Source organism: Lathyrus oleraceus, chromosome 2 (assembly GCF_024323335.1).
Source record: "Lathyrus oleraceus cultivar Zhongwan6 chromosome 2, CAAS_Psat_ZW6_1.0, whole genome shotgun sequence".
NCBI lineage: Eukaryota > Viridiplantae > Streptophyta > Magnoliopsida > Fabales > Fabaceae > Lathyrus > Lathyrus oleraceus.
Window position 1 is genome coordinate 488,036,209 of NC_066580.1, and position 17,660 is coordinate 488,053,868.

A 17,660-nucleotide genomic window follows, 5' to 3' on the forward strand; every position below is an offset into this window, starting at 1 on the left:
AGTTAGTTTTGAATTTTTTATTGTTAATTTGATTAAAAATAATAAATAAAAATTTATATTTATGGATTTTCATAAGAATCTTAGAGATCCGTGGAGATTCCTAGAGACGAGAATAGGAGATAAAATCTTCGTATAATAGAGATGATGAAGAATATATTTGAGAACATAAATTAAGATGAGAATTTACATCCTACACACTCATATCCATTTTAATCGCACATGCTGGTGGAGTAGGCTTTATTTACTCCCTACGTGTAAGATGTAGACAATTTTGTATAAATTCCACATATCTTATGTAGTACTTAAAGTTCATACTCTCTTCTTTTAATTTATTTATTTTTTAAAATAGTTTACTTTATTTCACTTTGTTGTTGGAATCAAACTATGTGTGTGATTTTTATGACTTGAAATATGATATTTTTTAATTAAATAAGCATATGAAAGAAATATAATGTATAGATAAATGAGAAATAGAGTAGCAAATTAGGTGACTTACTCCAATGGCTACCTATTCTTTTGTTACGCATGTCACAAGATGATATGAAGACATAATTTATGAATTTCGAACGGTATTGGGCGGTGATATCATACTTATTTATTCATTCTTTTGACATCAAAGATTGTTCTCTCACGCAAGCAAAATCAGTTCATCTTAGTAAAATAAGACAAATTTGTGGTTATTGATATTATCACATTTCATGCTCAAATTAAAATTTATGTTACGTGTGTTCTATAGATACAAATAAAAATTAAAATAAATAAATTTTAATAATAAATAAAAGTAAATGAATTACAATAAATGAAATATATATATTAAAATAATTAATATTATTGTAATTTTTAAAAATAATAATTACTTAGAAATATAAAAATATAAAAAATATATATATTATGAGATAAGGATCTTCGTGAATTAAGTTCAGCTACTGGTCATCGGCTGTAGTAGGATGAGATGACACGTTATCAACAGGTACCCCAACATCAGAAGGCATAACATCACCTATACCCTCAACAGGTGGAATGATGCGAGGGTGTGATACAATGAGGTACCACTCTAAGTAACCATCCTCACACTGCGATGGGTGTTGAACCCTAATTCCTTGATCTCTAATGGCACAACCGGAGTTGATGAAGTTACTCTGAAACCACCAATCAATACACGCATATGGTATATCTAGAACTGGTCGTGGGATACTCCAAACATAACTATATTGTCGCACACACACCTCTTAGGAAAGTGTCTAGCAACCATGGTCTCCCACCGCATATAACCAGAATATTATGAAGACTGCTCGAACTAAAGGTGGACTCTATGATTAATGTATGGTGTCCAGATGACATCATCTACAATCAACGCAGTGAGCCTCCTCTGGTACTTAACAACACTACCCGAATGTGACTACCTCCCATTCCATTTCCTCACCCATTGGGCGCCCACTAGGGAATGATGCAACCTCCTATCGCAGATGGTGGGAAAATGCTCGTATATCTAGCACTGATATCAAAACACGGACATAACAATTAATAAATAAGAAATTTTATTTCTAATAATTAAACAACAAATTAACAAGAAATAATAATTTCAAGCTTACTTGCAATAGACTCAAATAACCAGCAAATTGTCTGGTTTCAAATACTATCGCCACTCCAAGTATTATGTACAAGATGGTCAATGTCGTGCAACCCCAAACCCAACTAGTAACGCTAAGGGTACTGAACAGGCACACATATTGGACGTCGATATAAACACCTAACTTGTCAGCAAATAGAGAACATGCTACTAGATGTAGCATGTACACCCTAGCGGCAAAATCATAACTCCCAACTACTACAAGCTCGTCGAATGTCTTCCGAAGCCAAGACATACGAAGGTGAACACCCCTGTTGATGCCAAACTCCTTCTGTACGACCTCCTTAAAAACTCCCAAATCTCCTGCAACAGTGAGACATGCAAGCGACATGCTAAGAACAAGAGCCTTCTAGAATCTGACATTGATGGGGAGATGGAATAACGAGGAGACATCATCAAGAGTGATAGTCATCTCCTCAAACGGAAGATGAAATGAAGATGTCTCATTGTGCCATCTCTCAACAAAAGCGGTAAGCAGCTGCGCATCAAGCATGGTGAGGGATTAGTGGGCAAAATCAAGTAGCTCGAAATCCCGTATAATCCGGCTAACCTGCTTAGGCATCAAAATCTTCGGGAAGTCCTTCATCTTTGAACCGTGTAAAGTGACCTTCAGTGTGGGACGGTCCTGTGAAAAACAAATATAAAAAAAATTGTAGTCAACTTTCATGGCATAATAATAAACAAACTAAAGTTAAACATAAAACACATATACCTCTTTTTGACATAGTCGTAACACCACATGGTCTGCATACTCAGTAAGCACCAACCGATCAACGGGTCCTCCATGGAATCCTCCTTCAATATGCACAGAGGGCTCCGTCGAATGAGTTGTAACCTCTGTGTCAACAGTAACATATGGGACCGGATCAGAAACAAAAGCATCTGGATGGACCACCTCATCAACCACCACCCCAACAACCTCTCCAGGTCCAACAACCTCCTCAACAACCACCCTAACAATCTTTCCAGCTACAACAACCTCTCCAGCAACCTCCCCACCAACATCTACAACAACCTCCTCAACAACATCTATAACAACATCTTCAGCAACAACCTCATATCTCACCTCCTCCGTTACCTGATCTCTGGGTTGCTCAACTGATCGTACATGGAGGTGTCGAGTGCTACGAGGTGCACAGAACCCACCCCGCTCAGCCAACGTTTCCAATGTGAACCAGTTGGAATCACTCGTTCAGCCCGTATCCGAGAAGACTCACCCTCAGCATCCCTGGCCTGGTATGTTGCTCTATTGGTAGCTTTTCTTGCAATAGTGTCGTCTCTGCCTTTCTATTTCACTACAAAAGAAGGACTAAAAAAATCCAACTAAAAAAAGGAAAAAAATGCAACTATTGAAAATTTCACAATTTTTGATATGAAAATAGATTTTGTATCCATACCGAAAATTTCAAAATTTCCAGTAAAAAATCAAGTGTTTATATTATGAAATTTACGGTAAACCAAAAGAGATTTTATACAAAAAATTTTAAAATTTTCGGTAAAATACTAAGCCTTAATATCGGAAATTTTGGAATTTCCCGTACAAAATCCCGGAAATTTTAAATTTACGGTAAAAAACTTAGAATTTTTGAAATTTCTGATAGTTGATTCGAAATTTTTGGTATCTCCCCAGAATTTTTAAATATCTGCTTCAGAACTGTAAATTTCAGAAATGGATGAAGTGATTTTGCAAGGGCAATGTTATCTTTTCATACGCCTTGGGGGTGCCAGGTTTAATTGGGGGGTGGCAGGAAGAATTCTCGTATTTCTTAGACTAACCTGAACAAAACAAACCTGCTCATCAATGAATTGGGTTGAGTTGGGCTCGCGGGTCATCCGCTAAATATGATTTATTAAATTATAAATAAAATATCAATTCATAACACATTTAATTTACACCAACATTTAAAAATCATAAAATTTTAGCATTTATTTTGAATAAAATGTTTCATTTAATACCTATGAGCTCTTTCACAATTCAAATCAAATTCAAAAGCAAATATAAATTGTATAAAATATAATTTAAAAGATAAGATATCTCTCTTTGAATAAATGAATTTGGTCTCTCAAATTTTTATTTATACTTAGGTTTTTATAATTAGTAAATACTATAATTATATGAAAGAATATATATACGTTGTGAGGATTGTGCTAATCGTTTATAAAAAATAAAATAAAAATAGCATGACATGTCAATGGATTGGGTTCATGGGTTCACAGATTTAAAATTTCAAATCTATTATCAGAACCAAATATCAATGGGTTTTAATGAGTTGATTTGGGTTGAATTTGTAATGATTGGATTGAATAAAAATAAGGGTTGAGTTGGTTTGGCTGAGTGGATTTACAGGTTGACTCGTACCCATGAACACCATAATTCCGGATAAGAACTTTATAATTTTAATGAAGAAAAGTTTGAAATAATTTTAATTTTTTTTTAACAAAATAAGAGAAATAATGATGTTTGTTTTAGAAGAAAAAAGAAGTGAGAAAAAAAATTAAAAGTGGGTGCCCTTGTTACAAGTAGAAGCACTAAGCAAAAGGATTATTAAACTATTATAGTTAAGGTTAAAAGCAAGTTTATCACGTGGAAAGCTAAACACTTATCTATAGTTGGTAGGGTGACTCTGGCCAAAGTTGTTATTGAGGCTTTACCAACCTACTCCATGATGAAAAATAGGTTGCCTCAGAGCTGCCTTAAAGCAATTTAGAAGTGTCAAAGGAATTTTATCTAGGGTGACATTGATGGCAACAATACAATAGTAGTAAAGCATTATAATAATTCCCAAAAAGATGGGTGTGAGGGCATGGGATGAGACTATTGAAAGAAATAAACAAAGTTTTCCTTGCCAAAATTGGTTGGAACTTCGTCAAAAATGACAATACTCTTTGGTGCAAGGTTCTCAAAGGAAAGTATGAAAGAGACAACACTAATGTGGGATGTCATAAAGCCAAGCCACACGACTCTAGTTTGTGGAAAGCACTGGTGCAGTCAAGTAATGCTATTGATACCAAATTGTTTAGGTTATAGGTGATGGTAAAATTATTTATGCCTAGAATGATTGTTGGACCTCTCCAAGGATTAGACTGAAAGACCACTAAGTAACAATCTGAATAAACACTTGAACAATAAGGTGGTGGTTCTTGTTGATGAAGCATTAAAGTGGGATTCGAGTAGATTAAGAAGGTGGTGCAGTTAAGATACGTTTAACCAAATAATTGTTATTCATCCTAATAACAAAGACGTGGGCAAATATGAGTGTGTGAAGGGAGGAACCAATGACGAGACCTTCTCAATTGCTTCAAATTATAATGATCTAACCAACTGTGAAACTATCAGAGACATTGTAGATTGGAAGGGTTCTAGAAACTTTAAGTATCTGATATGGTTAGAATTTTCATATGAATGATGAACCACAATGGCTTGAAGGCAAAATATCTCCTTGCTCAAAGACACATCTGCAACCCTAATTGTGATGATTGTGTTGGAGTGTAGGAAACTATGTTACATGCGTTAAGGGTGTTTTTGGTTGAGAGAAGAAGTTGTAAAGATAAAAAGATGTGAGAAAGATTATGTGATAAATAGTAACTGTATCATGTTTCTTGCTTGTTTTCCCTTTGATTTCATGTGTGTTTTAATCGTTCTAGTTCGTTTTTATGCATTTTTGTCTCATATGTTGGTTTTCAAGTAATAAGAGGTCAATGGAGCGAATTAGGACGAAAAAGGATGAAGATTGCACAAAAAGGAGTACTTCTAGTACTAATTTCCCGAGACCAACATGGTCTGGCCGTGTCTCATGACACGAGCTGTGTTGTCTCCTTGATGCCCCCCATACAAGCAGCTACAGGCTGACATGACCATTTCGTTGGTAAAATGTCAAGGCGCACCATGTTTTATTTTTTTTATAAATAAATACTACATATTCCATTGATTTCTAAATATAATCGATGAGAAAAATAATTCAGGACATAGTTTGAATCCCAACAACAATAATTTATGTTTTTATTTCTTTAAAAGTGGTGTATTTCTTTTTATTTTATTTTTTATTTTTAAATTAATAATATATATTTTCGGTTATATTTAATAACAAAGGGATTAGATTATCACATTTTACTATAAAAACATTTGTTAATCAGATTTTACCATAAACCTAACTTATATGTAGTCGCTCCAAAGTCGTACTCATCATTCTTTGGGATGGATTATAAGAAGAAAAAAAAACATCAATGTTCTTTAATCTCAAACAAAATATTCTTCTTCACTTGCAATTTGTATCACATAATGATGTTGATATTATTGTTATATTTTTGGAATAATCTTCCTATGTTGTCAATCATAGAAAACATTGAGAAATTTATTGTTTTTCTCGATTGACAACATTGAGAAATTTATTCCTAAACACAATCATCCTTTTCTCTTTCATGTTCTCTTTTATGTGAAAGCATTTGTCATGAAAATATTTGTTCAAGATAATAAAATCTCATTGGGATGAATTGCAAGTACATAAAAAAATTATTTGTTGGAACAAATAACTTATCAGAAATTTGAAAAAATATGTTGTTCTCAAAGAATCAATTGTCAAAATATTGATTTGTTTAAACATTTTATTTTAATATTATGTATAAACAATGTAAATATATATAAAAAAAGTTTTCCCCCTTACTTTTTAACATAAACCGAGAGGTATGTGACGTTTGAGGTGAAACATATTTTATTGTATTTTTTATCTAAAAAGAAACACAGATTACCTCAGTTTTGAGTAATAACTGAGGTAAAATAGAATCATGTTTATTTAGTTTCTTCACCGTCCTTAAACAAATCTGTGTTGTCCATTTAATGAGTATCAACGTCCAAGACATTGTCATTATTGATCTTCGTGAAACCTAAAAACCTCATTATTAAAACATTAGGGATTGCAAGAGCAGAAAATTATTTGGGTTCAAGGTTTGTGTTCTTAAATAATTATATAACTGAATATTTATTTTATTTATCTAATATTTTTTTTGTTTTATATCATACATTTGATCTTCCTCAAGATCAATAGAACGAGGATCCCCAACATTTGCTATTCTCCAAGATATCAAACATTTATTCTTCACCGATAGTGATGACGATGAACCAGATTCAAATTAATTTATTCTGGGTAAACAATGTAATATTTAGTGTAAAAAAATTAATTTATTAGTATTCTATGTAAACAAATGTAATGAGTATTTTAAAAAAATATATCTTTCTCATTGGTTTTGCCATTAAACTTAGAGGTATATGGTTCTAGTTTGGAAAATATAAAAAAACTATTGATGGTGACCAAACTCATGACCATTTCAGCTAACCCCTAGTTATTCTTAAACCGGGGGATAAAGTGATATTTTTTCATGACACTCTTCGTTACCGCGCCTCTTTAACTGAGGTTAAATTAACCTCGCGATCAAGGTTACATGTGTTTTTTATAGTAGTGAGTCTTTCCTAATATCAAAGGGTAAGGAATAAAAAAATGAAGTAAGTAGATGTGCAACCTATATTAGAAAAAAACTTCCTCACAACTATTTCTTTCTCTAAATATATGTGTCATGATGAGAGACATGTCCAAAAAAATCTTAGTGCAAACATGTCATCTGATTCTTAGTTGTCAAGGAACCAAATAAAGGCTGGTTAATACAAAATCCTTGACCACTATAAGAGTGTTAGATTCCACCCAAAATTTGGACTAACCCTTTTCCTTTTCTATTTCAATACTTCTAAGAACACCACAAAATTCACACAAAATTATTCCAATTTAACGACTTTGTGATGACTTCTCGGTAAGTGTACCGATAATGTCGCAGTAATAAAAGATCGAATTCACAAGGATTATGTCCGAACAAGCCAACAATTGTGCAATGTAAAGGAAAACAGTAAATGGGCCGGGGGGAGGGGGGGTTAAGTTTTAGAACAAAAAACAAACTACGAGCTTAAAGCATAAATATTAAGATGATTAAGTTGTGTATCAAATATCCTTATCCTCTCTTGTTGATGTATGATACCTTGTATGAATGACCTTATCCTTATAATCTCACGGTGAATTAACAAAACTGTTATAACCGATCCCTCACAAAATAACTCACTAATCACTACTCGGAGCTTCCTATTCCTAGTCCGCCAGCGTAAGCAGGATTAAGCGATGTACAAAATATTAATTACTTATGTCACTACTCGGGGTCTCCTATCCCTATTCAACCAACATAACTAGAACATTTGTCCTAGGTTTAACACATAGGCTAAGAGTCAGTAATCCATGTGTCCAATATCAGATTAACATAGTATCTCAAATAAAAAACATTAAGATTAAGAAACAACTGAATAAGATTATAGATCAAAGGATTCGTACAAAGTCAAACCAACATGTAATTCTGACAAGATTGAATAAGGTTCATCATAACACAACTTAACCTATAGGAGCTTAGCTACTCATTATTCAGAAAATAATACCATAATTGATAGATGAAAATTACATAATAAGTCCCTTGAAGAGATGACCTATAATGATTTCAAATGCGCTAAAAATCACCACTTGTACTCTCCAAATCATGCTTCAGTCTCCAAAATTTATAACCCTTGTCAAATTGCTGAAAATCCCCTTAAAAAGAGCTTAGAACGGGTCAGAACGCGTCAGAAAAAGCTTAGAAAAGGGTCCATCGTGCGCTTTAGAGAGGCGTCGCGAGCGCGATGTAATTCACATATCTCTATCGTGCACGTGATGCTGCATGATGGTGCGCGTGATCATTCCAGTAGGTGCGTTAAAAACACTTTTTTTCATTAAGTCTCATTCTTCTATACTTGGTTATTTTTCACTCATTCTTTGGTCTTTCTTCTTACTTTTGACTTATCTTTCGCTTGTTTTTCACCGATTCTTCACCTAATTATATGCAATGACATACTGTCATCACTTTGAAAAGGCCAAAACAAACAGGCCACTATCATTCATGTATATTCCACCACAGTCTGCTGAATTTGGATTAGTTAAGAAGGTCTCATCAACATTGCACTTGATCTAGTCAAAAAGAGGAAGGCACCATATGAATTAGAATACTGAAAGTCTTGATGATAGTAAAATCATCCTAAGCATATTTAAATGTTAACTTAGCGTTATTTCCAATTAGTGCAACCTATGTCATGATTTGAGAACAAGTAAAGCTAAAATTAGTGTGATGATCCTTATACCGAATGGAGTTTTTGGATGTCCAAATACTATTGATAAGAAAGATGATAGAGGATTTTAAATTGAGGGAACATTGAAGAGATCTGGTGTTGGAATAGAACACCTATAGGTCGTTAGTAGAACAAAATTGAAAATTCTACTTTATGGTTTTACTTAGCCAATTCCAAAATCTAACCGATAAAATATAATAAAAAATAGATTATGGGTTTATTCGATAGTCTTGTTATAAAGAGAGCACATGGAAGGGATATACAGACCCTTACTCTAAAGATGTTCATCAATTGGTAATTTATTATGCATTAACCTCCAAACTAGCAAGGATTTGGAGGGGGATATCTTTATTCCAAATAGTCGAGGCCCAAGGAAGCTTAGGGTAACCCTGTTGTTTGAAAGTGAAAGCCTCTTTAAGAGACAAGGTACCCTAACTTGAGGTGGGTCAAATCAACTAGTCTCTTCTCTTACTAGTAGGTAAACAGATGCTACCAACTTTGTCTTCAAGAATAGGAAGAGATATTTCCAAGCAATAGGAAAATTTTAACTATTATCAGGGACGGAGACACATATAGTATAATGGGGGCTGCTGCCCCCACTTACTTTTTAAAATTAATTATAATATTTTTTATATTATTTAAATAATAAAGTTTTAATAATTTAATATTTGTTTTAAATATAATTTAAGATATTTTTCTTATTAAATTAATATTTTCTTTAAAAAAATAATTACAAATATTTTGTATTTATTAATATATTTATTTTTTGATAATATAAATCAATAATTTTACAAAAAATAATGATGAATTTATCTTAAAAATTAATTTTTATTTTGTGTACAAAAATAATCAACAATATTTTTTTTAATAGAGATTAAAAATAGTGCGTTGAAATTATAAAACAATTCTACATTATTCTTCAATAAAAATTTATTAATATGCTATGTAATAAATGTAATTTTAAAATATAAGTGTAATTTGATGGAATATAAGTTGTTAATTGATTGACAATATAAAATTATTTTAAATTATCGATGTATATTCTTTTTTCTCATTTCAACAATAACTTTGTGAAAAATCAAATATCTAACAATATAAAATATAAAAAATTAAATAAATATTTGATCACATCATAAAATTATATATTTTTAATAACATTAAAAATAAATTTATCATACAATAATTTTATTAAAATTTATTTGCCCCCACTTATTAATATTTCTGACTCCGTCTCTGACTGTTATTATGAATGAAATCTACAATTTTGGCATTGAGGTTGATGTTTGTGTGTTGTTCATTGTTCTGGTCCAAAGATTTATTAGAGGTTTCCCACACTAAGATTCCTTACATAATTTTATTCTAGCCTCATCCCCTAGAAGCCTACCAAAATATTCTTTGATTATGTTGTTTAAGACTTTACTCCATTCCAAATAGAAGAAAAGATGTTATGTTTGATCATGCCACAAGGTCTAACCACCCGACCCCTAATGACATAGGCCCATCCCTCCTCATAATTAAGCAAGTACCAACCATCCTTTATATTAGAGGCTTCATTAATACAAATGAGAGACCTGATCCCTAATCATCCATTAGCCTTATGTTTGCAGACCTTCTTCCAAGAGACAATCACCATTTTCCTCTTGTTAACCACTCAATTCCATATAAAATTTCTTGTTGCTTTATCCATGCATTTAAAAAGGGATATTAACCAAGAGTAAATAGAAATAGAGTGTGTTATCATGACATGAATGATAGATTTTACCAAGAGGGTTCTGCCAGCAATAAAGAGCAGAGAGGCCTTCCACGCTATGAGTTTGAAAATCATTATGTCAATAATATATTGCAGGTGAGTTTCTCTAACTCTTCCCTTGAAAATAGGGGCACCAAGATACTTTAAAGGCATTGATCATTTACTAAAATCAGTGATGTTCAAGATATGATTCAACTTAGAGGTACTCAAGCTACCAGCAAAAATTATGGATTTGGAAATACAAAAGAATATAGAGAATGACTTTCTCATTCCTTTTCAATGTATAAACCATTTTCATAACTACTTCTTAAAAATTTATAATCATTTCTTCAACAAGCATACATTATACTTGTTCTCTACATAAAACATGTCATATATTTCATCAAACTACTTCATTTAGATTGTATCTTCAAGGTCTATATGTAAGAATGTTATTCTAATGTACATATGTTACAACTCAAGTTCATATTGATTCACCATTGTCATAAGTACCCTTATAGAACAATATTTTACCACATGCGAAAATATCTCATTATAATCAATCTCCTTCACCTTAGTAAACCCCTTTTCTACAAGCCTTTTTAAGCCTTGGTTCTTAAATTCTTGGAATACCTCATTTCTTCTTAAATATTCACTAGAATCCGACAATCCTTGGTTTCTTATGTAGTCTCACAATTTCTCAAATATTTTTATTTATCAATGAACGTACCTAATCATTCATTGTTTTTAATCCTTTTTGGCTACTTTTGCTTTCAAATTTCCCCCCAAAGGTCTTTGGTTATGAACCTTGCAACATTTTAGCCACAATTAAAGTATAATAAATAAGATTAGCATAATGATATCCTTGAGGTGGTACAATCTCCCTCCTAACTCTATCATGAGCCAATTGATAATTAGAAGCCATTGTTGGTTTCCTTTCTTTAGTACTAGAATTATAAGTCATGACTTCCTTCTCATCTCTAGCCTCACTAGTAGGAATCCCTACCTCAAACTAAGTCTTCCCCATCATAGTTTTTGTTTCTTTCACTTCCAGGTCTTTGCACTTCATCCTCAGACAAACCTCATCAAAAGTAACATCCATACTTATGATAAATTTTGATCCTCTAGGATCCATCTTCCACGACTTGTAACCTTTCATACCTTCTTGATAATCAATAAAAATGCACTTCACAATTCTAATATCAAGTTTATCTTGCTTGATATGCACAAACACCAAAGCTTCGAAAACCTTAAAATTAAAGTAGTCTACCAATTTCTCACTCCAAACCTCAATATGTGTCTTGAAGTCTATTCATGTGGATGAACATTTATTATTAGGTAAGTTATTGCAGCAACAACTTCACCTGAGAAACTCTTTGGTAACCCAAGTCCTAACAACATGCACCTTATCCTCTTCAAAAAGGTCTTAGTCATGCGTTTAACTAGGTCATTTTGTTGAGGCGTGTCAATAACAACTATATGCCTCTTCATACCTCGTTACATGCAAAACTCATTAAACTATTGTGAATCAAAATACATGCCATTTTCATTTCTCAACACATTCGGATTAGTTCCTAACTAATTTCTTAGATAAGTATGCCATTCTTTAAACTATTAAAATGTTTCAGTTTTATTTTTCAAAATATAATAAACTCATACTCTTATAGAAAAATCATCACTAATAGTGATGATGTAGAAGCCACCCCATGGGTTGCCACTCTTCTTGAATACCCATAAATCTGAGTGAACATACTCAAACAATATACTAGAATTATTAATGACACTCATAAACTTCACCATGTGTTGTTTTCCTAGTATGCAATGATCACACATTTGTAGTTTATTCAATTTCTCACTTCCTATAATACTTATTTCTCTAGCTTAATCAAACTTCTTTCACTAAAATTCCTTAATCATAAATGCCATAACTTAAATCATCAAACATGTTTATGGATATTTTTTTTGCTTTAGCTCAAGAGCACACCTCACATTGTGTGGAAGGAACTCACAACCACTGCACATTTTAACTACAATCATAACAATACCATAAAATTTGCAAGCCTTATTGTTACCAAGTCAGACGACTCCATCTTCTTTTAGCTTCAAAGTCTCAAAGAATTGTTTCTTTGGGAACAATGTTATAAGAGCATCATGAGTCCAAGACCATACTCTTTCCTATCTCCAAACTTGTCACCACTAATGCACCAATATCTCATAGTCATCCTCATATGCAACAACCATAATCTGAATAAATCACCCATGTTCCTCTCTTGAGACAATCTTTTTTGAAGTGGTTGGTTTTATGAGAAGTGAAATTTTTTAACTTCAACTTATTAAAACCTTTTGACTTGAACTTTGACCTGAATTTCTTTCCCTTTTGATTTTTTCCACTATTACTCATTCCTTTTGAGATACTCAAACCTTCACTGTTATCGTCAACCTTGAAAAAATTCCTTTTTATAACTCTTTGGACTTTACAACCAATGACTTCACCTAAGTTGATAGTAAATTCTTAACCATATAGAAATACATCGTTTAAAAATTATTACCTCTCCAAATTTTATCGATGTCCAATTTAAAATCGATTATATTTAAATGTAAACCGAACCCTTTTATCTAGTGTGATTTGAATTAAAATCATTCTCATTACTAAATAAAGTATAATGTTATTATAATGTCACCGTGTCACAGTTTGTTTCCGGATAGAATAAAAGGAATGGTTAAACCGAATTTGTTTAAAGAAAGCAACCGTTTAAAGAAAGTTCATGAGACTGATGTCAACATACAAACAAAGAAAGATGAGAAATCCACGTGTCTCGTCTCACCGGTTACTTTACTCCTCTATAAATATCCATTCACCAATCATCCAATTCTCGCCAAAACAATTAAAACAAAATCACATAACTTTCATTTTCAAAAACCCGTATCACACAACAATGGCTTCGCGCGTCGCCATCACTAATAAATCTTCTCCTACTTATTTAAACTCTTCACGTTTTCTATCTCCTTCTCAGTTTTCCAATTCCTCTTTCCAACCTCAAAACGCTGCTTCCAACATGTTCAACAAATCGGTTCTTGTTACCGGTGGAGCCGGTTACATCGGTACCCACACCGTTCTTCAGCTTTTGCTCGGCGGTTTTAAAACCGTCGTTGTTGATAATCTTGATAATTCGTCCGAAGTTGCAATCCATAGAGTCAAAGAACTCGCTGCTCAATTTGGGAATAACCTCAACTTTCATAAGGTTAGTTGCACTAATTTAGTGGATTTAGGTTTACCAATTTGTTCTTGCTGCTTCTAATTATGTAATTAGTACTTCATATTTGATTTATTGGAATAACTGCTTTTGTCTGTTTCAAATTCATTTCGAAAGTTTATGATCAGCTTTTTTATTGGATGTAATTGTTGGAATTCGGTTTGTTTTTTGTTTTGTTTTGTTTTGTTGATAGATCCAAATACTTATCTAATTTTTAACTTTACAAATTTTGAGATTTTATGTATTTTCTTGTAAGTTGAGAAACAAATTGTTTATCTGTTCAGCAAAGCGTGAAATGCTTCAGATTATCTAGAACTTTGATTTTGATACATAATTTGGCTTATGATTGTATAAAGTGAAATTAGCTTGTTGTATAAATCACTTTTATTTTTAAAATACAGTTTTTTTTTTCATTATGGTGTTGACCGAGAGTTTTAACTATATTTTGGCATTGCAGGTGGATCTCCGGGATAGGGCTGCACTAGAGCAAATTTTTGCTTCCACAAAGTAAGGGTTATGACACAAGTTTTTTGTTTTTTCTCGGTCATTTGTTGTAGATTTTAAATGAAGTGATTTTAATTTTATATTTTTAAAGAGAAAATGGGATATGTACTGTTTATACGCATTAAACTCATTTTTAAAATGGTTTTTATTACAATTTATCCTAAACTATTTTTTTAAAAAAATTAAAAGAGTATTAAAAATAGAGAGTAATTTTGTCACTAATTTTTTGTAACTATTATTAGAGATTTTAATATAATAAAAGTTTCATTTATTAAAATAAGATAGAAATATCTTTTTTGAAATTTTTTCATCCAAAAATTTTATAATAAAAAGATGAAATATTTTCATTATAGAAGTATTTTAGAAAAATTCTGTTAATTTTTTTTTAACAAAATGATGAAACACAGTAGGTGTAACAAAGAGGCCCACAGTATGTCTGTTGTTTATATAATGACAGGGAAAAAGATTTGTTCCTTCCTTTTGGTGCCTCATGTTCTCTTATAGTAGTTGTTCTTGATCATTGGTGTTATAACTGTTTATTATTTAAGTGTAGGTTTGATGCAGTCATACATTTTGCTGGAATGAAAGCAGTAGGTGAAAGTGTGCAGAAACCGTTACTCTACTACAACAACAACTTGATTGGGACAATCACTCTATTGGAAGTCATGGCTGCTCATGGATGCAAAAAGGTAAGTTCCTTCCTGTTTTTGGTCTTGCATGATAGACTTTAGGTGCATGGAGGGAACTGTTTTTATATGATGAGTCTTCTGTGCTATGTATTTTGCCCGTTCTTATTGCTTGGGATACAATATACACATGTAACCAATTCAGTTGCCTAAATGGTGGGGGAGATTGGGTATGCATATTTTTTCAATTCTTGCTGCATTTTTGTCAATTCCCTGATTTTGTATTTATTTGAATGATTTCAGCTTGTGTTCTCATCTTCAGCCACTGTATATGGTTGGCCAAAGGAGGTTCCATGTACAGAAGAGTTCCCTCTGTCAGCAGCGAACCCATATGGACGAACCAAGGTATGATTAGGAAACTATTGAGAATTTGTTGGATGGTGAAACTGGTTTTGACTTTAAATCTTCTCATTCAGCTTACCATAGAAGAAATCTGCCGTGATGTCCAACGTGCTGATCCAGATTGGAAAATAATGTTATTGAGATACTTCAACCCAGTTGGTGCACACCCTAGTGGTTATATTGGGGAGGATCCTCGTGGAATTCCCAACAACCTCATGCCATTTATTCAGCAAGTAGCCGTTGGCAGACGGCCTGCACTGACAGTGTTTGGAAATGATTATAATACAGTTGATGGAACTGGGGTATGTTATCAAACAACACATTGGATGGTTCTGTTTGGTGCATGAATGTATTTCTCGTTCAGAAGATTTACCTTTGATTTCTTCACCATGTATCTTATTGGATGGTTCTTACCTTATTCTCAGGTTCGGGATTACATTCACGTTGTTGATTTAGCAGATGGGCACATTGCTGCATTGCTTAAACTTGAAGAACCTGATATAGGTATTATTCCTAACTTTCTCTTCTAATACTTAACATTTGTTGTTATTGGGAAATTTTGAGGAAATGGTAAAGTGATATATTTATTGTACTGAAACTTGATGTCTATGTCTTTAATATTCATGGTGTGTGTGTATACAGGTTGTGAGGTTTATAACTTGGGGACTGGAAAGGGAACATCCGTTTTGGAGATGGTTAAAGCTTTTGAACAGGCATCTGGAAAGGTATATTTTTGAGCATATTGAAACAAATCATGGATAATTTTGAGCTTTTTAAATTGTATGAATAATAATTCCCATGATTATTTATGTTTTCAGAAAATTCCACTTGTGAAGGCTGGCCGAAGACCTGGTGATGCTGAAATTGTTTATGCATCAACAGCAAAAGCTGAAAGAGAACTTAAGTGGAAGTAAGTTGATTTCATTTCAAATGGTTAGTGATAAATGTTTCATGAAATTTACAATTGTTTGTTATTGAACATTTTCATCATCATCTGATGCGGCAGGGCAAAATATGGAATAGATGAAATGTGCCGTGATCAATGGAACTGGGCCAGCAAAAACCCTTACGGCTATGGATCTCCAGATTCCACGGATTAACCTTGATAGTTTACTAAATATACCGTAGAAGTTATTTATTATCTTGGGTTCTTTTCTGAACTCTTACACACCAACAATCACCATAGGTTCTGTGAGTTTAGTTTTTTTCCTGAAGCTCTTTGTCTTATAGTTATATAAAGGAGACTAGTACTTGTACTATTGTGATTTCTAGTTACAGGTAATTAAGTAGTGATTTACCACAATAATTTACAGGTTATATATCTAGGTTCCACCTTACAGGTTATATAGGTTACTGTAGGTTATCCTTACATGAAGGCTTTCTGTTTTGTAAATCTAAACATCATAATTTATTTATATATGATATGATGATTAAAGGTACTCTCGACCATATTATATCAGATTAAGCATTTGATATTTAGCAGTGAAGATGAATTCCTTCACACAAGAGACAAAGAATCAATTTCAAGATTAAGGAATGAACGATAAGAATTATTAGAATTCTTAAAGATATAGAATTGTGCAATTCATGAATGCTAAAATGCAGAGAATTAGAAACTCTATATTGAATCCAGTGAGCCTTTCTCTAATCTCTCTTTAATATTCTCCCACAAGCTCAATTGGGAGTGGCTACACAAATAGTCAGTTTGGATATGAACTACTCAAACTTAGGGAGGGTCTTGGTCATAATGTTAGCATTGATGAAGACAACAAATATGCAACACCCGAAGCTAGTTTTGAAGCGCTTTCTCTTTGACAAAAAATAGATCCAATTGTATGTGCTTGGTGTGAGTAAGAAGCACAGGGTTGTAGGCAAGAGCAATGATGCTCATATTGTCACTAAGGGTGAGAGGTGTGGTGAACCTGATTCCTAACTCATAGAGAATAGAGAAGATACTACAACCAAAGAAGTTCTGAGGTCATAAAGGCTGAGTTGCGGTACTTTACTTCTGTGTTTGACTATAGAGATTACGGGACTTTATATATAATTTTTTAATTTTTTAATCTCAGTTGAAAAAACCACTTTATGGTCCTCTATTATGAGATTCCATGTTTTTTTTTAGTGATCTTCCATCCCAAAACAATCTGTTCATGGGACATGTCAATATATGATGACATTTTTTTAACTTTTATCACGTTATTAAAATACACGAAGTTTTCTAATTAACTTTTTAAATTAATTGAATTAATTATATTAACCATTAAAATAACAAAAAATTACTATTTAAAAATATCATTATAAAGACGCAATGCTCTATCTCTTAAATCGT

The 17,660-nt window shown here is 32.6% G+C and overlaps 1 protein-coding gene across 1 annotated transcript; it reads left to right on the top strand.

Annotated features, from left to right (window-relative positions):
* The first annotated feature begins 13,409 nt into the window (after positions 1–13,409).
* LOC127120818 (UDP-glucose 4-epimerase GEPI48) lies at positions 13,410–16,770 on the top strand. Its single transcript, XM_051051377.1, has 9 exons — positions 13,410–13,787; positions 14,257–14,306; positions 14,857–14,992; positions 15,233–15,334; positions 15,406–15,633; positions 15,757–15,835; positions 15,974–16,056; positions 16,150–16,241; positions 16,338–16,770. Exons 1-9 carry the CDS (start codon positions 13,482–13,484, stop codon positions 16,429–16,431), a joined length of 1,170 nt encoding a protein of 389 aa, XP_050907334.1. The 5' UTR covers positions 13,410–13,481; the 3' UTR covers positions 16,432–16,770.
* The last annotated feature ends 890 nt before the right edge of the window (positions 16,771–17,660 follow it).